Below are 22237 nucleotides of genomic sequence, written 5' to 3'. Positions count from 1 at the left end.
ACTCTCGCAAGATTGAATGTAATGCCCTTGGCTGTACTTGAGGGATGATTCCAACAGATTCCACACGAAAAACGCTTATGTCTCTGTGGAGATGGCAGCACCGAATCGGTGGCGCGTGCCCTTCTGACTTGCACTCTTTATAAAGACTTGAGGAATGAGATTATCACCCATCTTTTACTGTCCATTCCGGGTCACCCAACCACTGCCACAGTGTCCTTTCTCTTGGCAGATCAAGATGAGCAGGTAACAGCAAAGGTTGCAGGGTTTTTAGCTGGGGCAATCAGAAATCCACTATTTGTGTTTTATATAATCTGTGTTTTATATAATCGCCTTTTTATTTCTGTTCTGTGTATATTGCAATGTTCTTTTGTTGCTATGGCCTATGGCTGACGCAAATAAAGTTTCATTCATTCAATGGTCTCCTAAGTAAGTTATGAATTTTTCCCATTCTTTTTTAAAGACATTATCTTCTTGATTCCTGAGTCTCCCAGTCAGTTTTGCCATTTCAGCATATTCCAGCAATTTAACTTGCCATTCTTCCTTGGTCAGTACTGTTTGTTCTTTCCATCTTTGGGCTAGTAGCATCATTGCAGCTGTTGTCACATACATAAATAATCTTTTCTGGTCTTTGGGGATATCGGAACCTTTAATTCCTAATAGAAATGCTTCTTGTTTTTTAACAAATGTTATTTTAAACATTTTTTTTCAATTCATTATATATCAATTCCCAAAAGACTTTGTTATCTTACATGACCACCACATATGATAAAAGCTACCCTCCCTTTCTTTGCACTTCTAACAAATATTGGTGCTTGTTCTATACATTTTGGATAACTTAGTAGGAGTCAGATACCACCGGTACATCATTTTCATATAATTTTCTTTCAGCGTACAACATGCTGTAAAGAGAACCCAAAATATTCAAGACAGACAGAAGAATGTTGCATTCCCTTTAAAAACCACACACCAGCCATTTAGTTGGCTGAGTTGCACCTATATACAAACCCGGTCACTTTTCCTCTATCCTAAACAAAACTGTTGCCAAAATACTCTTACAGACGGTGCTATTTTTGTAGCCATGTGTTCCTTGTAAACCACAGGGGCTGCCAGCATGGACTGTGTTGGTTCAATTCTTTGTTTAGCCAACTCATCAGTCAGCTCTTCCCTGTATTGTGTTTGAAACATTTGACACTGCTGGTGCTAAAGCAGGCCAGTTACAACCCCATCCTCAAATCCTCAATCAGGCCCTGGCTGAGGCATCCAGGGGTTTGGAAGGGCCTCACTGGTCCAACCCAGCCATGCCACCATTCACAGCCTTTCCCACCAAGTTCCCGGGTGTTTCCAGTAATGGTGCCTCTTTTGAACATGAGCCAGCTCAGCTTGCATTCATCCTACCGTGTGGTTTTTTTTTGGAGGGGGGTTGGCACCATTCTGAGGACCCCTTGAATCTGCAGTCCTTTCTCACATCTTTGTGGGAACATCTAAGGGCTGCTTAAGCCCACCTAATGTGGGAGTGGGGTGGGAGAATGCCTGCATGCCTGTGCCTGCATTGCTGCTCCTCTCTCTGGATCCAGGGGTGCCTGGTAAAGTTGGCAGCACTTTCCAGTTGGAAACACAGAATCATACAAATGGGGCATTTGGTCATTTGGGACATTGGAAGGGACATTTAGTCCAAGCCCCTTCCTCCATGAAGGGTCTGCAATGCAGAAAGGCAACTACAGCATCTCTGGCCTAGCTTCCCTTTAATTACCGCAAATGAAGTAATTACCTCCACCTCCCAAGGCAGTCAGGCAACTTAGCGTTGGACAACTCTTGCCATTATAATAATAATAATAATTTTTTATTTATACCCCGCCCTCCCCAGCCAAGGCCGGGCTCAGAGCGGCTTACAAGCAATAATAAAAACAAGATGAATGATTACAAACTTAAAAACAAAAATAAAACACAACAATTAAAATAATGGAACATTAAAATATTAAAATGTAGCCTCATCGCAGGAGGAGAAGGAAAAGAAGGGGAAAAGAGAGAGAGGGGGGGGAGGGAGGGAATCAAACTGGCTCCAAGCCAAAGGCCAGGCGGAACAACTCTGTCTTACAGGCCCTGCGGAAAGAAATCAGATCCTGCAGGGCCCTGGTCTCATGAGGCAGAGCGTTCCACCAGGCCGGAGCCAGAGTTGAAAAGGCCCTGGCTCTGGTCAAAGCCAATCTAACTTCCTTAGGGCCCGGGACCACTAGGGTGTTGTTATTTATGGACCTTGAGGCTCTCCGTGGGGCATACCAGGAGAGGCGGTCCTGGAGGTACGAGGGTCCTAGGCCGTGAAGGGCTTTAAAGGTCAAAAGCAGCACCTTAAATCTGACCCTGTACTCCACCGGGAGCCAGTGCAGCTTGAAAAGCACTGGGTGAATATGCTCCCGTGGCAGAGATCCCGTGAGGAGCCTCGCTGCAGCATTCTGCACCCGCTGGAGTTTCTGGGACAGCTTCAAGGGCAGCCCCGCGTAGAGCGAATTACAGTAGTCAAGGCTGGAGATGACCGTCGCATGGATCACTGTGGCCAAGTCAGGGCGGGAAAGGTAAGGGACCAACTGCTTGATGCGGTGAAGGTGGAAAAATGTCGCCTTGGCTGTTGCTGTAACCTGCGCCTCCATGGAAAGGGAGGCGTCAAGGATTACACCCAAACTCTTAACGGAAGGCAATGGCACTAATTGGGCCCCCGCAAGAGAAGGGAGTTGGTCCCTCATCCCCATGCCATCCCGACCTAGCCATAGGACCTCTGTCTTCGAAGGATTTAGTTTCAATCGGCTCCCACGAAACCATCCAGCCACAGCTTCCAAGCATCTGGTCAATGTGTTTGGGGCCGAGTCGGTGTGGCCATCCATCAGCAGATAGAGCTGAGTGTCATCAGCATATTGGTGACAGCCCAGCCCAAAGCTCCGGATAATCTGGGCAAGGGGGCGCATAAAGATGTTAAAAAGCATCGGGGAGAGAATTGCGCCCTGCGGCACTCCACACACCAAGGAGTGGCGCGACGACATTTCCCTCCCTAGTGCCACCCTCTGTCCCCGACCAGAGATAAAAGAGCACAACCAGTTACGGGCTATGCCCTGTATCCCCACGTCTGCGAGGCGGTGGTCCAGAAGATCATGATCGACCATGTCAAAGGCTGCTGACAAATCTAAAAGGATCAGCAGTCCTGACCCGCCTCGATCCAGTTGTCTACGGAGATCGTCTGTTAAGGCAACCAGAGCCGTCTCCGTCCCCAAACCAGGACGGAAACCGGACTGAAATGGATCTAATGCCGATGTTTCCTCCAGAAACCTACCAAGCTGCTCAGCAACCGCTCTCTCAATTACCTTACCCAGGTATGGGAGATTTGAAACTGGGCGGTAATTGGATAGGTCTAAGGGATCTAATGAAGTTTTTTTTAAGAGTGGACACACCACTGCCTCCTTCAGTTCCCCTGGGAATGTCCCCGTGTCAAGGGACAAATTGATAATTTGTTGATAATTGATAATTAGGACATTTCTCCTAAAGCTCAGCCATGCAGAGACTTGTGAGATGGGGGGTGGAGAGAAAAATGAAGAGAGGCTGCAAAGAGAAGAGAGTGTTAGTTGTCACTAGCATGCTGGGGTGCAGAAAGATCTGTGGGGTGAGGAAAGGGGGCTAGCTGGAGATCAGAATAAACACTAATGGAGGTGCTTCCCTGTGGTTAACCCTGCAAACCAGACTCTTCAGCCTTGCTGTAGTCATCAGTAAACACTTGCTGGGCCACAAGACCTTTGCCACAAGACCAGGCACTATTCCATGACAGCACAACAGATCAGAAACCACATTGTGCTTTGGATATCCATGTGACAACAGCCCAATTGATTATGGGAGCAGCTGGACTATATCCACATTACATGAATCAAATGCTAGCTGACATTCCTCCAATGGAGTTGAAACCACTCAGTTCTCCAAGTCAAGACACGTTCTAAAAAAGAATCTGTCTTAGCTCAATTTTCACAGAACACCTGTGCCAAAACCAATATATCCTAAACCTGCATCTCTCCTCCAGCGCTTCATGGATGCAAATAGGGATGCGCTTGTATACACCCCATTGCCATGTCACGATTTGCAGCCGGGCTCTTCCCTTCTACTCCACTGTCTGCTGCATGCTGTGTGTTCCTCCTTTACTGATTCCAAAGGGAAGTGGGTGCTTGTTTGCTGCATTGAAGAAAAAGTGAATTGTCTAATTGGTTGCTGAATCTTCAATGCTGGCAACAGGACAGCAACCCCCACAGTACCTGAGGGAGAATGGCACAAACAGCTGTCTCCCAACACCTCACTGCTGCTCCTTGCACCCCAGCAGCCATCTTACTCTGTATAAAGTTCGAGTTGGTTCTTATAAAATGCTATCACAATTCCTTACGTTATACTTGTGCAGCTGTACTGAGTGAAATATACAAGTGCACATTCACCTTACACTGACGTGCTAAACACTAGGGTTCAACCCAGGATATGGAACTGAACCCTAAAGAATTACAGTGCTAGCCCCTGACATCATGATGATGATGCATTGTGAAATGTAAAAATAGGGAGAAATAGGATCAGAGGCAGCTAGAGACTTTTAAAGAACAGTAAAAGTGGGCTCAGTAAAACAATATCAGATAAACAGAATGGCCACAATCCAGTACTATTGAATGCACATAAGCTTATTCAAATGAATGAGTTTGAGTGTCCTTAAACAGATTTAAGGACACTCAAACCCATTCATCTGAATAAGCGGAACTGTGGCCAGTTAGAGCAATTTATTTTACTTGCAGTGACTATGAAGAATGTGTCTTTCCTGTTCACAGAGCTCTGTTTCTTGAAATAATGTCCATTTGTGCTCATGAGCGAACCAGAGTCTTCCTGGCCACCTCCCATGCCTCAGCACAGGCAGGTGCCAGAATCCATTCCTTTGAGAGTTCCAGCCGACCCACACAGCAAGCCTTTCATCAAAGCCCATTTTTAACCAAGCAACACTTTAGTAATAACAGTTGCCAGAAGCCCCAAACCTTAAATGAATAACTTGGTCTACCTTTCAGCATCCACCCATATTTTGCTCCCTGCTATAAAAAGGCAAAGGTGCCTTGGCTGTGGGATTAGGTTTCCCTTGCTGTTTGTTTTGGAAAAGCCGTGGAAATGTCAAATGAAAGCCACATTAAGTTTTGGGTCACCATTTGTAAAGCCATTCATGCAGCCCCTTTGCTCAGAATCAAAAGCTTTTTGCTTTGGCCTTTTCAGTCCGAAGACTTGGTAAGCAGGAAGACATACTGAATATAGATTTTAGCACCCAGAAGTTCACCTCACTGCCTTGACCTTATTGTTATTAAAAATAAAATTTAAAATCCGTAACAGACCCACCAGTTGTTGCAGGAACCCAAGCAAGGGAATGTTGTGATCCCACCAAGTCTCAATGTTGTATCCACATGCTCAGTTCTGTTGTGGGAGAAACATACTGAATGGCACTGAGTAGAGGCACCACTGTCTACCTTCTCAATCTATTCACATCCCAGTCTCTAGAAGTCATATCTCCCTCCACCGAGTCTAAGGAAAGCCTGATGACCAGGAGAGAAGCTGGACACCAACTTCCCAAATGTGTTACGTGCACTCCCCCAAACTACCTGCCTCTCCTGTGCTTGGCTGTGTCCAGTAACCTGCTGCTCAAAGCCACCTGGCCTGAATTATTAGCACCAGATGCAGATTGCCATGCAAAAGAACTGGGAGAAGGTTCTATTGTGGTCCTCCTGTCTAAAATGGGGCCCTACATGGCTCACATAGTCATTTGTGCAAGTATTAGCACTGAGTATAGAAACGTATTATACTAGAACTCTCTTAAATCCACAGTCCACTCCATTTATCCCATCCTTTCGGACAGGGACAGACCTTTTGGCCCAAAACTAGAAACCATGTTGACCACACCCCCATCTCTGGAGAATTCGCACATCCCCAGGACCCGACATTTGGCAAAATCATTACAGCACTTCCTAGCGACCCTAACTTGATACACAGAACCCCTGTGGGGTGCTAACTTTCCCCTCTGCACACAGCTGAGCTGCCTGGGTGTACATAGATGCACTATGTCCTAGTTGGCGAATCACCAGCTGAATCCTCAAAAGAGCCTTTGAGAGAAAGGAACCGTTTCTTAGGTCTAAGAAAGAAGACCCTCAGTCTATGTTTAAGCCAGTTAGGAAGAGTTGGCACTCCAGGATACCAATAATGCAACCTCTCTCTTGGTTCTTCCTAAAACACGGAGCCAAAATGTACAAACCCAGTTTTCTCTCTACCTAATTCACTACAGTCCAGGCCAACCTGCCGACACTACCTGCATTCAAGTGGCTGGTTAGAAATGAGCCTGACCCGGACACTGTGTTAACAGGAAGGTCAACCCAATCCAAACTCCTCCTGACCCACCACCTGCCTCTTGTCTTATCCCAAGAACAAAAAACTCAGCAGACACCAACAATAAGGGGTCCTGCATGCAAACACAGAGGGTTTTTCTGCACTGAGCAGCCCCTCCCTCCCTCCTTGCTAAAACGGGACTCTAGCTCTTGTGACTGAACAGGAGCTTCACAATGTGGTGGGTTTTCAAGGCTAAAATGCCCTTAAGAAGAGCAGCAATCAACCAAGAGATGTAGCCTATGGTCGCCTAGCAAAAAGCAGACCTTGGGGGCTCATCAACACTACTTTTTGTCCTAGGATTTTTTTCTGCTTGCATTGTGATTTCTCAGCATGGGTCTGAGAGTCTTTTATTTTGTCTTACCACTTTCCCTGGGAAAACCCATAGTTTACTACTGAATCAGAACAAAACATTAATCTGCAGAAAACCTGATTGACATTTGTTCTGGGTCAGCAGGTTTTCCCAGGGAAAGTGGCAGGACAAGTCCACTTACCCTAAACGGTCAGGCTGCATTGTGGCCTAACCATGAGCCTGGTCAGTGATCCAGCAGCCAGCTGGGGAGGGCTGCAGGTTGCCTGCAGATTGGCCTATGGCAGGCAGGGCTGGGTCCAGGGATTCCCCAGGGGGTGGGCTCAACCAGCCAATGGGCCTTGCTTGGATTCGTCCCCTGGGGAACAAATTGAGGTAAGCCCAGCATTCCTCCTCAGTTTTTCTGTTGGATCTCCCACCGTTCCTCCCCTTTTTCATGTGCTCTTCTTTCATACTAAGACCTTGCTATAGACATTATTGGCTGCTATATTCGGAGACAGGCAGGAATTTTTCCATTTGGCAAATTGGCACTGGCCATTTGCTTTTCACCTACCTCATAGCAATCATCACAACTCTTTGTGAGGTTAGGAACTGGGTAAGCCTTAGTTTTGGCTGGAGCCTGGAGGGAGTTTGTAGCCTCCACCTGCCCCTCCTTGGTTGTTGTTTTTTAAAAAAATATTTTTATTAAAGTTTTCTTGGTTTACAAAGGTATGCGCAATGCCTCTTTTTTCAAGGTACATTTTCCATAGGTCAGTTTCATTTGTTGAGACATTAGGGTTACCTTGGTTAAGGGTATTCCATTTACAGGATCCGTGAGGGGTTGCGTTTGTCCAACGCCCAGATGGGGGTTAGGGACATAGAACTCCTCCAGAGGGGACCCCTTAGGGGGTGCCTCTATTTGATGTAAGTCTTAGGGGCCCCCATGTTGTGGTTTCCCCTTAGATACACTCCCAGCAGATGGGCTAGAGTTGATTAAATGGCTTCGCCTATGCCAAACTGTTCACATCTGTATCCAATAAAGTTGTAACCTATTTGAACCCAAAACCTATATTCTGCTGTCTTGTATGGTTCTTCCATCATACAGGGAGTGAGTGGGTCACAGGGCCTTGGCATGCAAAAAGAAAAACTTTGGGGACTCATGCCTAGAAATCATGGGACAACAAGTGTGGATGAGCCCAGTGCCTCTCAGCTTCCCTTGTGACATTGGTAAGAAAAAGCATGTCACAACAACAGCAAAAAAAGAGCTGAAGCAATAGAAGCAGCTTTGTTATTACAGAAGAGGCTATTTATGGAGGGATCCAGCTTCAGGGTGAGGGATAGCCAGGCACAGTGTGTGAGAAATCCAAATCCTTTCTCTCTTACCTCACTTGCTCCCTTTTTAACTAGACGGCCAGCCTCTCCAGCGCACGCAGACAGAGCAAATATAGTGATTTCACCAGTGCATCCCTATGATTTGTGTTCCATATAAAGCCCACCTTGAGCATCAGATATTCAGCTGCAAGCAACTGCCATGTCTAGGAGTGCTTGCATGACTGGGGAGATGAGGGTGGATGGAGGGGGCAGGGTGGCTGGTTGCAATTGTCTTAAGCAATGACAGCTCAAAGTACTGGTGCTGAAAGTCTCCAAGTGCGGGGAACAGAATACCTGAACGAACACCAGCCTGCCTCTGTGCTGAGATCATCATTGGAGGGGCAACTTGGGTGAGGGCCCTCTTGGTGGTAGCCCCATTTATGGAATGCTTTTCCCAAGCAGAGCTGCCTGATGCTTGCTTTGCTTTCCAGTTCCAGGCTGTCCACCATCCACCCCACTTGAGCTTTTTAACTGAGATTACTTTATTGCTTCCCATTTTGTGCTTTTTATTTTCCTTATGATCTAACCTGCTGAATGACAACTTCCATCATCCCTGGCCATGCTGGCTGGGGCTGCTGGGAAGTGGAATCCAGTAATACAAGGCCACAGATGTAGACTGGCTTCCAACCATGGGCAGGATTGCTTATCTTTCTACTGGTTAGGCAGTTGGCTGGCCACATGGAGAACCTTATCCAGCTCAGGGCTGTCTCATGGAGCAGGTGGCGATGGGCATCCTTGGCCTCCCTGCTGCTTGGATTCCTTTGAGGTTGGACGCGTGTAGATTTATATACAGTGGTACCTCGGGTTAAGAGGTTCATTCTTAACCTGAAACTGTTCTTAACCTGAAGCACCACTTTAGCTAATGGGGCCTCTTGCAGTCGCCGTGCTGCCGCCACGATTTCTGTTCTCATCCTGAAGCAAAGTTCTTAACCCGAGGTACTATTTTTGGGTTAGCGGAGTCTGTAACCTGAAGCGTATGTAACCCGAGGTACCACTGTACCACCCTTCACCACAAGATCTGAGGGCGGCTCACAATATTTTAGATGCTTAATTCAGTCCCGTTCTCTTGTCTGCTATTAGCTTGCTGGTTTCCCTCTCGCGTTTCTCTTTTAAAAGTTCCTTAATGTTTTATTGTCCATTCCTAGGCGCCGCTGCTCCAGCGCCCACAACATTCCCCAGAAAGGGGCAGCGGGGCACCCACGTTTTTTTGCGCTCCCGCGACGCTGCTCCTCTCGGCTTCCCGGGCCAGACCTGAGCCAGGAGCGGAGCTGCGACTGCGCCAAAGGAAGCGCGCGACAGAGGCCGGCGCAGCTGCGCTCCTCCGCCTCTCCGCTCGAGCCGAGCCGAGGCCGGGCGGGAAGGAGCCGGCTGCTCCCGGGGCCGGAGACGGGGCAGTGACGCAGCTTCCCTCCCCCCCCCCGGGCCAGACCAGGGAGACTTAAACGCACAGGGGCCGCGCCAGGCAGGCACCTTGCGCCCGGTCCCCGGACTAAGCTGGGCGGCCTTTGTCCAGGGCCGGAATTAGGTTTGATGAGGCCCTGAGCCCTGAAGGTGATGGCGCCCTTTATATGTCCAGCTGTCCTTTGTCCACAACAAATGGTTGCTGTTTTTTTGTGTTGAGTATATGCTATATGGTAATTGATGGACCTAACAGGTATCTCAAGCCATTTGCACATGTTTCCAAGCAACGAGTCTATGCTTATTTCAGTCCAGTACTCTTGTCTACTATTAGACAAGCAGAATGTAGGCACCCTATATATAGAAATGAGCAAACCAGTGACATTTTAGGAGCAGGTTAGCAGGCGGGGCCCATGACTTACATCATAGGAGCCTACATGACACACAACACTGTTGGTGTATGTAGGTTTTATTTTATTTGATTTTTATCATATATTTTGGACATGTACATCCAGGTGTTTTTTTCCTTTAATTTTTTAGGGGCCCCCAAGTGTGTGGTACCCGAAGATATAGCTTGTTTAGCTTAAGTGTAATTCCGGCACTGCCTATGCCATGGATTGTTTTGTTTTCAGTCAACGCGAGGAGATGAGGGAGAGTACAGACTTTACAATAAGCAACCATGCAACCAAAGGGTCTTCAAGTGGGAGTTTGACCAATCTGAGCAATGGGGAACGAGCCACATGAAGGTCCCCTCAGCAAGCCCAGCTGCCTCTGGGAGCTTCAGGAGAGCAGGGTGTGATGGATGGCTCTTGAGATGGCCTGCTAGGAGTGGCAGCAGAGGGGGAGGGGGCACTTTCTGGTGATAGCGTCTAGGACAAGTATCTTTGTGTCCAGAAGAAATGTTGTAAAATGATATATAGGGAAGCCTTGCATACCACAGTTGTGGAGAGAAAAGGACTTTCATTGCAGTGTGGGAGCTTGTGACCCTTGCAATAACACAATTGCATGTTCTGAATCTACAAACAAACCTTTGTCCCAATAAGTTGACAGATAAACCAGTTCAACAAACATCCCCTCTCTAAAGACATGGTGCGGAGAGCTGATTGTTGTGGGAATCCGGATGTGTCCCTCTGATGGAAGCCTGAAGACATGGTTTGGAACTTCATATTGTGTTCCCACAGACAGCTTTGGAGACTGAAACAAGCCTTTTGGTCCCCTGTGGTCAGGTTTGAAAATGAATGGCATTCCAGAGTCAAATGGCACAGATCACGGTTTGACAAATGAATAATTTGAGAATGAATAATGTCAAGCTTAAAGAAATGCAAAATGTGGCTCCCAAGTGATTGTGGTATTCAACTAAGTTTTACTCAGCATTAATTACGCACTTAAGTTACTGAACATGACTGTTTTATTGATTGATTGATTGATTGATTGATTGATTGTATTTCTATACCACTCTTCATCTGAGGATCACAGGGTGGTTTAAAATATAAAACCAAAAAAGTAAGAAACAAAATAGTAAGAAGCAAAAACAACACCCCCACCCTTTAAAAGGCGATAAGTTAATATGTCTACTCTGAATCAAACTTTGTTGCAACCCTTTAAAAGGTGTTTCTGGCATGTGGTTCTGTATACATGGCTGTAAATTTTAATTGATTGATCAGACAGATTGAGAAGCCAAACTTTGATCAACTAAAAAGGTGTGCTTAATGAACCAGGCAGTAGATTAGAAAAAAATGTTTCGATACAATAAATAACATGGTATAAAACTGATATCAGTGCATACTGTGGATGAGGATGTCTGCAAAGGGTAGAGCTCTTAATGAAAACCAAAATTCCACCTGTGGAGCTGTGGCGAGCAAAAACGTGGAACCTGAGGAGAGTCCATGGTGCTGTGCTTTCTTCCCCAACCCCCCCCCCCGATGCACCAAGTGTTTTACGAGAGGCCCAAACATCTTCTGTCCTGACCTAGCTGAACTGTGTGGCTTTGGGCATGTGACTGCTCCAAGGATCTGGAACCAACTTGCTAATCCTCAGGACTGTCACACCTTGACCTGCCTGAGCCTCTTACGTGTGATGTATTTCTGACGTTTGCAAAAGGGGATGTCCTCCATGCCAAAATGCAAACCTTTAAAAAGAGTTGTTTTTTCTTTGTTCGGGGTCCTTCACCTTCTGTCAGGGGAGGGGAGATAACTCTGTTGCAACAGATAATAAAAGATCAGCTTTGCTTTCACCGGATTTCTGCCTCAGCTCATTAATCTCTGACCGGTAACAAATTTGGGGAGTTGGGCCATCAGAAGTCACCCCCCTATTTTCTGGTAACACTAATAACTGAACACACCCAGAATTCACATGGCTGTTGTTGCTTTGTTTAGCTTTGAAACCTAATATGTTGTCAGATTACAAACTGATGTCTGTCTGATACCCACCCAGTCCCCTGCTACCCAGGAACTTTCCCAAGCTGGTTCATGTTTTTTTTTCTCCAGTCTGAGGCTATTGGATTGAAGTGTCAGGAAGAGAAAGGTGTGAGTTGTGGCAGAAGGGACAAAAGGTCCTCAGGAAGTTTTTCTGAAAGTGGTCATAGAAAGGTTTCCTGCAAGTGGTTGTAGAAAGTTTCCAGAAAGTGATTATAAGTAGAAAGACAATGGTTAAAATCTGTAGCTTAGGACTCTCTCATTGTAAATAAGCTGGTTCATTTGGGGCTAAAGTAGCCCTGTTTTCAGGCATTTACTGCCGGACTTATGGCTCGCTTGCTGTACTGTTTGCTCAAACTTCACCCTTGTGGAAAGGTCCTTTGGTGTCATCTTTAGGACTGCGGGAAGGAAGGACTGTGTTCTGTTTGCCTACAATGTGCTTAGCCTGTTTGGTGGATTAGATTGGCAGGAAGCTTCCTGAAAGTGAATAAACTGTAATTTGTTTGATGTTAGTCCTGAGCAAAATATGAGTTAATATGGCTATGGTGTAGTGCAGTGGTTTTCAACCATCGTGCCATGGCACCCTGGGGTGCCTTGAATGTTGGTCAGGAGTGCCATGGGCAACACTGGCCTCTGTCCCTCTTTTCTTTCCTTCCCTCTTCTGATGCCCTCTTGTGTCTCTGCCTCCCAAAGGCTTGCACAGCTGTTTGTGCAGCAGCCCTGGATACAAGCTCCCTGGGTGAAGGATGCCTCTGGGTCTGGCTGTTAGAATTCTAGCCCGTCTCAGAGGTATGTGCCTATCTATTCAGGCACCGGCTGAATTCCTTAGACCTCCCTCCGGCGACTCCCGGCAGAATAAAACATACACGAGGTCCGTTCCGGCGATTTTCCTCAGGCTGTGAGGAAAACACACCATCTGCTTCTCCTGCTTCTCCTCCTCCCTGCATATCCCCAGGGAGGGGAATCAGACACAGACAGAAACGTATCTACATGTCTTTATTTGTGTCTTTTAGCAGTCATACAGTAAAGATGTCTGCTCTCTTCAACAAACAGAGAGAAAAACACCAAACTCCACCCATGTACATCCTGTACAGGTCATATGACACATCCTGAGCTCACATCCTGTGCTCAATAAGGAGAATGGACTGCCCCTTCGTTTTCATGGCAACAGTCACATACTTCCTGTTTGGCTTTCCAGCCACAAGCAGCAGACTGAGCTGCTAGAGCCTTTGCTTGCTGCAGCATTGCTGCTTTAGAATAACATACTCCCCCTAAAGTATCAATGCGTGCTGCGAGCAAAGCGTCATCCAGAGAAGAAAACAAACAGTTGTTATACTTATAACATTCCCCTGTTGTTTCAGTTCCATCCTTGGAACTACCCGCCACTGGTTTTACCAATGTACCTCTCTGGTTGTGTGACTTCCAAGGAATGAGTGCTTCTGCATTACCTTGGTTAGCAACTCTCTGTTGTGCCTTTGTCTCTGACTCAGACACAGCTTCAATTTGACCTTGGTCGTTTACAACAGCAACAGCTAAGTTAGCAAACTCTTGTGAATACCTCTTGGGTGGTACACCCTTCGTTGCTCTCTCAGACCTACGTAAGAGGTGCTGCTCTCCCTTACTTTCTGGTTCAGCCTCTGAACTCTTTGGAGAACCAGTACCAATTGTAAATAGTGGTTCATCCTCCTCTTCTGAGGGTCTAGTCATTATGTGAGATTTCCTCTCAATGACCGTGACAACTGAGCTGTCTGAGCTATCGCTGTCATCATCAGTACTACTGAACTCAATAAAATCAACATCATCATCATCATCAGAATCATCAGAATCTCCTGTGGGAAATGTGTGAACAATCACTCTCTCCTGTTCAGGAGCACTCTCTAGAAATTTTGTGAGAATCACCTTTCCAGATTCAGACAAAATTACTCTGTAGAGACCCTTTTCATAACCCACAAAAATGCCTCTGGCATTCTTTACTCCACCTGGAGCTTCTGTCCTCACATGAGACCCAAACACCTTGAAATGGGCAACAGAAGGTTTTCTGTGGAACAGTTTCTCAAAAGGAGAACTTCCCAACTCTTTTGAAAACTTTCTCAACCACGTATAACAAAATGACATTAGCGACTCAGCCCAGTACTCATGTGGCAGATGTGAACTTAGCAATTGCGCTTCCATTCCCTTTTGCAATTCTTTGTTCACCCTAACACAAACACATCTGTTCCAAGCTTCTTCGGAACTAGCAAGTTTGTGTCTTATCCCTTTCTTCTTCAGGAACCTCTGGAACTCCTGTGAAAGAAAAATTGGCTTCTCATCTGTGCAAAGACAATTTATGTCAGCATCATGCATATTTTTGACCTTGTCACAAAACTCTTTAAACCTCTCTAAGGCTTCTTTCGGTCTCTCCAAAAGATAAATCCAGACAAAACCTGTAAAAGAATCAACACATATTAGGTAATACTTTGCATTGCCTCTAGATGGTGCTAAAGGACCAATCACATCAGCATACACCCGCTGAAATGCCCTGTTGACCCTCGAGGTCACCTTCTTGGTGTTCTCCTTGGCTACACCTGCAAAAGAAATCATGTTAGAATCACAAGAATTACATTCCATGTAATCACTTTGATCAAATGTCAACAAATACAGTCCATCTTTCTCTTTGGCAGAAAGATACAACTCTCCATCTTTGTAGATCTCGCAGTGTTGATCATCATAGGACAGTTTTAGTCCCTTCTTGGCAATCTGTTAAACGCTGAGCAGATTGTACTTCAACTCTGGAACCAAATATACATTGTTTATAGTCAAGTTCAGACTTTTAAGATACACAGTCCCAATTCCGGTGGCTTCCAGCTCTTGACCGTTGGCTTGTTGCACAGCGAAGCTTTGCTTCTTAAACGTAGAAAACAGTCCTCTGTGTCCTGTCATGTGAACTGTGGCTCCAGTATCGATGACAAAGAAATTCCCCGCTTCTGGTGTGGCTTTTAGGGACATCAAAGCCTTTGCAGTCTTTGCCTTTGGCTTGGTGTGACCTTTGTCTGATGCCTCAGACTTTGTGGAGCTTCCCTTGGCTCCTCTGTTCTGACGTGGCTTCTTACAGTACCGCTGAAGATGCCCAGTCTGGTCACAATTGTAGCATCGGACAACGTTCAAAGCTACAGCGTTTTCTCCAGTAGCAACAGCAGCGGGGGTGTCAGAACTCCGTTCTTGTCTCCCCCTGTCCTTGACTTCCAGGGCGGCAAGTCTGTCATGTTCATTAAGAACCACGGCAAAGACCCTGTCCGACGTTAGATCAGCTGCTGGGAGAGACCCCAGCTGACTCGCAACTGTTTTGTAAGTCCGATTCAGACTGTTGATCACCATGAAGCAAAACACTTCCTCATCCAGACGGAAATTGCGTTCCACCATCTGCTGACGCAGAAATTTCATTTCCGTCAGGTGCGCTTGAACATCTCCATCAGGCGCAAGCCTCAGGTTGGTCAGCTTCTCAAAATACAGCAACGCTGAAGAACCTGCATCTCTCTGATGTGTCCTTCTCAGCGTGTCCCAAACATCTTTCGCGTGCTGTAAATGCTGTATGTGAATAAGCTAAGAGTCTGACACGCACAGAATTATAGCTGTTCTGGCCTTCACATCCTGTGACTCCCAAGCACGTGTTGGTGCTGCAGGGATGGGGTTCTCAATCACCCCAAACAGTCTCTGATTCTGCAGCAAGGCCTTCGTCTTAATAGACCAAGATGCATAATTGTCACTGGTCAGGAGGCTTGGAGAAGGCAGGCCTCCCCCCTTCTTGGCATCCATTTTGAGTCCTTGCACTGACTCTCAAACACAAGCCTCTAAAATCCAATAGCTGGCTTGTTTACACTCTGTGCACCTGGCAGCTATAACACTGGCCGCTTTGGAAAGTCCCTTTCCAACAGTTCCTTTGGGCCTAAGTCAAAACAAAACCTTGTTTTTGCCTCTCCGAGGCAAAGCCTGACTTCCAGCCCTCTCGTGAAACTGGCCTTCGTTGCTAAGCAACAGCATTCCTTTTCCTTGGACAGGATTAACCACAGGAATGTTTGGAATGCAGAGCTCTTGTCTCGGAGCTGTTTTACGCATACACTGCTCCCCGTGAAGCAGAGAATAACTCAATCTGCGTTCACTCTTCTAAGCCCGAAATCTCATACCTTTGGGCTCCGTTGCTTTGGCTGTCAGCTTCCTCTGGTCAGCTTCTGGCTGCAGAGAATCAGCTTTCTCACCTCAGGCTTCCATGGAGGCCACTTTTTGATGCAGAAGTCGATGAAAACAGCAACCATCCTCTGCTACCACTGTTAGAATTCTAGCCCGTCTCAGAGGTATGTGCCTATCTATTCAGGCACCGGCTGAATTCCTTAGACCTCCGTCCGGCGACTCCCGGCAGAATAAAACATACATGAGGTCCGTTCCGGCGATTTTCCTCAGGCTGTGAGGAAAACACACCAACTGCTTCTCCTGCTTCTCCTCCTCCCTGCATATCCCCAGGGAGGGGAATCAGACACAGACAGAAACGTATCTACATGTCTTTATTTGTGTCTTTTAGCAGTCATACAGTAAAGATGTCTGCTCTCTTCAACAAACAGAGAGAAAAACACCAAACTCCACCCATGTACATCCTGTACAGGTCATATGACACATCCTGAGCTCACATCCTGTGCTCAGTAAGGAGAATGGACTGCCCCTTCGTTTTCATGGCAACAGTCACATACTTCCTGTTTGGCTTTCCAGCCACAAGCAGCAGACTGAGCTGCTAGAGCCTTTGCTTGCTGCAGCATTGCTGCTTTAGAATAACACTGGCCAGGGGGTGCTTCCCAGGTCCCTGTGGGGCAGTGTGAGGAGGCACCTCTCTTTGGGGGCAGCTCAGAGACCAGGGGCACCAGCTGCCCAGAGGATTCCCGAGGAGAGAGGAGAGGAGGCTGAGGGAACACTCCGCAAGGGAGGGTGTTTGAAAAAGGGAGAGAGGCTGCCATCTTGACACGCAGGGGGTGACATAACTGGACTCCTGAGACCCAAATGGGTGCCACAGAAAGAATGTAGTTGGTCGAGGGAGTCGTGGACTCAAAAATCTTGAATGCCTCTGGTGTAGTGGATATTCTGGAACTGCTGTTCATATTGTAATTTGTATTGTAAACCCGATAACAAGGTTTCAGGGACACGTTTTGTGTCTTCCTGCGAGGGGCAGCGTGGGCATGTTTCAGCTCTCTAATGGAGAGAGAGCTGCCTACCAGCAACTTTTAACTGTTATATACTGAGTTGAATAGGATCCAAAATGCAGCAGTCCGATTGGTCCTAGAAAAGTAGGATCCAAAATGCAGCAGTCTGATTGGTCCTAGAACAATAGGATTCAGAATGCAGCAGTCTGATTGGTCCTAGAACAATGCAGCAGTATGATTGGTCTGCAGGAGCCACCCAATCCAGCTCCAGATGGAAGTGAATCCACAACCTGATTGGCCTACAGGAGAATTCCGGAATTAGACAATCACGTGCAGCCCATTGTGTAAATAATGTATATAAAGCAGATACTTTGGGGAAACTTTCATTCCTCCTCACCATTATGAGCTGTATAAAGAGCATGAAATCAACTCTTGACTCCGAGTATATTTCATTAACATAAACTGTAAAATTGCAAAAATTGTCTTTCTCAGTCTGGGATCTTATTTAAGATTCCCTAGGGTAACTGGGGGCTCTGAGCCCCTCTTTAAGACTGTGCATTTTTAATCGTCTGTTATGCGTTGTCTCAAGTGGTGGTGGGGGGGAATGTTCCCAGTCCTTAATTGTAAATCGGCTGGTTGTTTTTTTGGGGGATCTGGGCTAGCCTTGCTCTCAGGCTCTGTGTGATTCCTGAGCATAAAAGCTTTAGGACTGTCAGGGGATACAATGCACTTATAATGTGCATATTGTGCAGTGCATTTGTTTATAATGCATTTATCCAGCTGAAGGGTCAGTGTTTTTATTCCACCCTCCATTGTAGGGTAACAGCCTCCCACAGAAATGCATTACAGTATTCTGAAATAAAATAATTATATATACAGTTCAGGGGCTACCACAGCTACTGCTCCCCATAAATGTTAAACAACTCTTGATTTGAGATGGGACTACTTTAAACCTGTAGCCCTACACATTTGATTTGGAGGAAGTTCCATTTAGAACAATTGGACCTAATTGTGAGTAGGAATATATAGGACTGCAGTTTAAGAGAGAGAGAAACAGACACTGTTATGAACCCACCTTTGAGGATTATGATAAAAAAGCCAGTTGTAAACATTTAAAAGAACAAAGGAACAAATAAAAGCACCCCTTCTGCTGCAAAATGATCTCTGTCTGAAAACTAGACTGGAGAGGAAAGATTAGAAGAGAGGCTGGGGTGAAAAAGTCAGAGAGCAAGACATGGTTAGATCAAACATAATCAGATGAAAATCCTCATCATTAACAGGCTTAGCCTATGATCAACTCCAATTATGGCAAACTACAGTGAGAGGTGGGAAGGGACTTGGGTGGCCCAGCGCCAGGAGTGCGTCAGTTTAGTAGAAGGAAACACACCAAGCACACCGGCTGTGCCACATGCAAGAATACACAACCCAGTCAGATGGACAGGCTATTAATATTATTGGTATTAGTATTATTAGTATTATTGAAAATAGAGGATCTTGCACCTGTGGCTTGTGGGGCTTCTTCGAAATAAAAAGTTATACCTACCAGCTCCAGATCCTTACAAGACCTTCTTTGTCCAGTCTCTCTTCTATCTTGTTTTCACCTCATTCCGTGAGTAGCCATTGCCACCCTACTAAAGTCTGTATAACAGTGTGGTCCAAAACCACAGCCTGCAGGCTACATGCGCCTGCGAAGCCTTTTTAGTCATCCTTCAGCAACATTCAAGAAAAAAACACCTTAAGGCCTTACAAAATATTGTTGTCATGTGTTGTTAACAAAAGAACATAATCTTTCTCTGCATCAAATTTGTTTAATAATTAAATCTATTAATTGTGTGTTTAATTAGGTAAAGGTAAAGGTACCCCTGCCCGTACGGGCCAGTCTTGACAGACTCTGGGGTTGTGCGCCCATCTCACTTAAGAGGCCAGGGGCCAGCGCTGTCCGGAGACACTTCCGGGTCACGTGGCCAGCGTGACAAAGCTGCTCTGGCGAGCCAGAGCCGCACACGGAACGCCGTTTACCTTCCCGCTGGTAAGCGGTCCCTATTTATCTACTTGCACCCGGAGGTGCTTTCGAACTGCTAGGTTGGCAGGCGCTTGGACCAAACGACGGGAGCGTACCCCGCCGCGGGGATTCGAACCACCGACCATGCGATCAGCAAGTCGTAGGCGCTGAGGTTTTACCCACAGCGCCACCCGCGTCCCGTGTGTTTAATTACAAACACTTTAATTTACAGTGGGACGCGGGTGGCGCTGTGGGTAAAAGCCTCAGCGCCTAGGGCTTGCCGATCGAAAGGTCGGCGGTTCGAATCCCTGCGGCGGGGTGCGCTCCCGTTGCTCGGTCCCAGTGCCTGCCAACCTAGCAGTTCGAAAGCACCCTCGGGTGCAAGTAGATAAATAGGGACCGCTTTCTAGCGGGAAGGTAAACGGCGTTTCCGTGTGCGGCTCTGGCTCGCCAGAGCAGCGATGTCACGCTGGCCACGTGACCCGGAAGTGTCTTCGGACAGCGCTGGCCCCTGGCCTCTTGAGTGAGATGGGCGCACAACCCCAGAGTCTGGCAAGACTGGCCCGTACGGGCAGGGGTACCTTTACCTTTACCTTACCTTAATTTACAGTATGGAAATTTAATTTACCGTTTGTCTTGTGGTCCACTTTCTATGAAAAGTTGGACCGCCTTGCTATATAATGTGGTCTCCCAAGTTCTCTCTCTTCTCTCCTCAAATCCTTACAAGGAGGAGAGCCCTTGGAGTGTTCTTGAAAATGTGAAGGTGGTATGTCAAGTTCTCAGTTGGGGGGGAGGATACATAAGGCAGCGGCAGGACATATGCTTGGCATGCAGAAGGTGCCAGGTTCAATCCTCTCCCCAGTAATCTTCAGTTAGGCTCAGGCCTCATTCCAGATTGGGGGGAGGGAGTGTTCTTGTGCCAAGTGCCCTCAGTGAGCCTTTTCCAGCACTGACCACCTTTTTGCTTCCCACCACCAGGCAAGCACATTTGTGAGACGGGCACATGTGCATATTAACTGCCTCCATACCATGGAAGGTGTGCCTAGTTTGGCCTCCGAGGTGCTGGTTTGGGGTCCCCAAAAGTGAGTTTAGTGTAGGGGAAGTGGAGCCTGAAAATAAAAGGCACATTGCTGAACTTAATGAGCAAGGGCTGAGATTTCCCCCAAGAGTTGTACACTGCAATGTTTCATTTTCAAATAAAAACAGAATGCTTCCCAAACAGAGCACACTAAGTATGCTCTGCAGCTCTGAGATGTGACCAGGGAGGCAGGTCCATCCCTGACATCATTTGTTTGGGGGCTGAGCTGCTGAGAAGCGAAGGCTGGCAGGGTGGAGAGCCCGTAAGTCATTAGCAGGAGTGTCTGGTGGTGTACGTGTGTCTCTCTTTGAAGCCAGCTTGCTCCACGGAAGGAAGGGCAGGCTGCCCTGTGTGAATTGCATAGGAGTCAAAAGGCTTCCCTGGATATGTCGGCCACAACTGCAGTTGTTCTTCTCTCTCTCTTCCTAGAGGCTCACCTTTCTGCACAAGCACCTGTCAACGGTAATGCATTTCCATCCTTCTTTCCTGTTGTCCCTGTTCCCAAAGTACTGTAGCAGTAATGCATGTGGCAGTTGGGAAGCTAAGCACTAACCGAATTGCATGTTTTGCATTTTATTACCATTTCAATCTACCTTTTCCGTTCTCCCCCACCCAGCCACTACAGCCCAGCCTGCTGAGAACAACTTTCCAGGCAGCTGATTAAGTGGACTCTAGCCTATTGCATGAAAGCAAGTTGTGCTCTAATAAATTGTTTAGTCTTTAAGGTGCTGCAGGACTGTTGGTTTTTCTTCAAGAAACCAATACAGTTGCTCTTTTGGAAGTTATCAGAAGTCTTAGTGGCCACACTTGATGTTCTTAAGTGCATGCAAAAGACAAGTGTTTGCATTTGCTTGCTGGCAGTACCCAAATGCTTACAGTGCATCCTTAAGAAATATTGATAAAGAATATATTCCTGGAGGGACTGCAGAAACCAGCAGGAATGACCAACAGCTCAGACCACACAAGCTGTGCTAATAATATTATACACCAGTGTTTTAAACTTCTTCACAGGTATTATCATCTTTACAGCAGCCCAGTCAGGTTGGCTAGTAATAATATGCCCATTTTGCAGATGTGCTGTGAGGATGACACTGTGGGAGAAGGGCAGCTTGCTTAAGGCCATCTCTTTATTGATTCATTATGTATTCACTACATTTTTATCCTGCCCAAATAAGTGAAGTTTGTTGGACTGTTAGCAAGATAAATGTTAAAGCCATAAAATTCAAAATAAAATGGGAAATCTAAACCAGTTTAGAACAGTCACAGATAGAAACAAAACAAAACAAAACAAAAGCAGAAGACAACAGTGGTCCAAGGTTCCTAAAAGCTCTTGCACTAGGGTTGCCATATTTCAAAAAGTGAAAATCCGTATAGAAAAGTTGTTGAGCTTTTTCTTGTAAAAAAAATAAATACTGTATTGGCCCAAATATAAGCCGCACCTGAATATAAGCTGCACCTTTAAAATTGGGGTGGGGGGGACCCTGAATATAAGCCGCTCCAATCTTTGCTGCTCCTGGCTGCATAGTGGGAGGGGGGGAGCTGCACTGCGTTTTCCCTCCCTCCCTCTCTGCCTTCCCTGACGGGGGGGGGGAGGACGGGGGGGGGGACTACGCATGGGGTGGGTCAGCTTTGCCGCACTTCTGGTGCTGTTTGCCCCACGCTCCTGGATGCATACCATAAGTTCGCAGATATAAGCCACAATTTAACTTTTTATGGTTGGAATTTGGGGGAAAAGTGAGGCTTATATTCAGGCCAATATGGTAATAAAGCGTTTGGCCAAAATCTACACTTCTGACATGGGTTGCCATACATTTGTAGGGTATATTTATTCCCACAGTATTGCCATTATGGATTTTCCTGGACATTTCAGCAATTTCCACCCAGACACCTTCCAACAGCTGAATCCTGGCTATGTCCGGGAAATTCTGCATGTATGGTAACCCTAACTTACACAGTGAAAAGGAACAGGTAGTGATGGAAAGAAAGGCCCTCTGGCTGGGACCCTGGAGACAGCAGGTAAACCTGGGCTTGGTTGGTTGGTTGGTTGGTTGTGAGATTTGGAGAATGGCTAGCCTGTTTCACAGCTCATACCTGTAGCTCCTA

General features: G+C 46.6%; 1 protein-coding gene across 4 annotated transcripts in view; it reads left to right on the top strand.

The window, feature by feature from the left end:
* Positions 1-9536: 9536 nt before the first annotated feature.
* Positions 9537-22237, top strand: part of CA12 (carbonic anhydrase 12) — a 36143-nt gene continuing 23442 nt past the window's right edge. For 2 of the 4 annotated variants that reach the window (XM_083712865.1, XM_083712868.1), the window contains exon 1: positions 19971-20596. In XM_083712865.1, coding sequence (XP_083568991.1) covers positions 20521-20596 — 76 coding nt within the window. In that variant the 5' untranslated portion in view covers positions 19971-20520. Of the gene's footprint in view, positions 9606-19970; positions 20597-22237 lie in introns of those variants that run through there. The other 2 variants (XM_083712866.1, XM_083712867.1) reach the window with 2 other exon arrangements.

Source organism: Podarcis gaigeae, assembly GCF_964106915.1.
Source record: "Podarcis gaigeae genome assembly, chromosome: 14".
Lineage (NCBI taxonomy): Eukaryota > Metazoa > Chordata > Lepidosauria > Squamata > Lacertidae > Podarcis > Podarcis gaigeae.
Note: the sequence above shows the minus strand (reverse complement) of the source record. Positions and strands in the feature narration are given on the sequence as shown.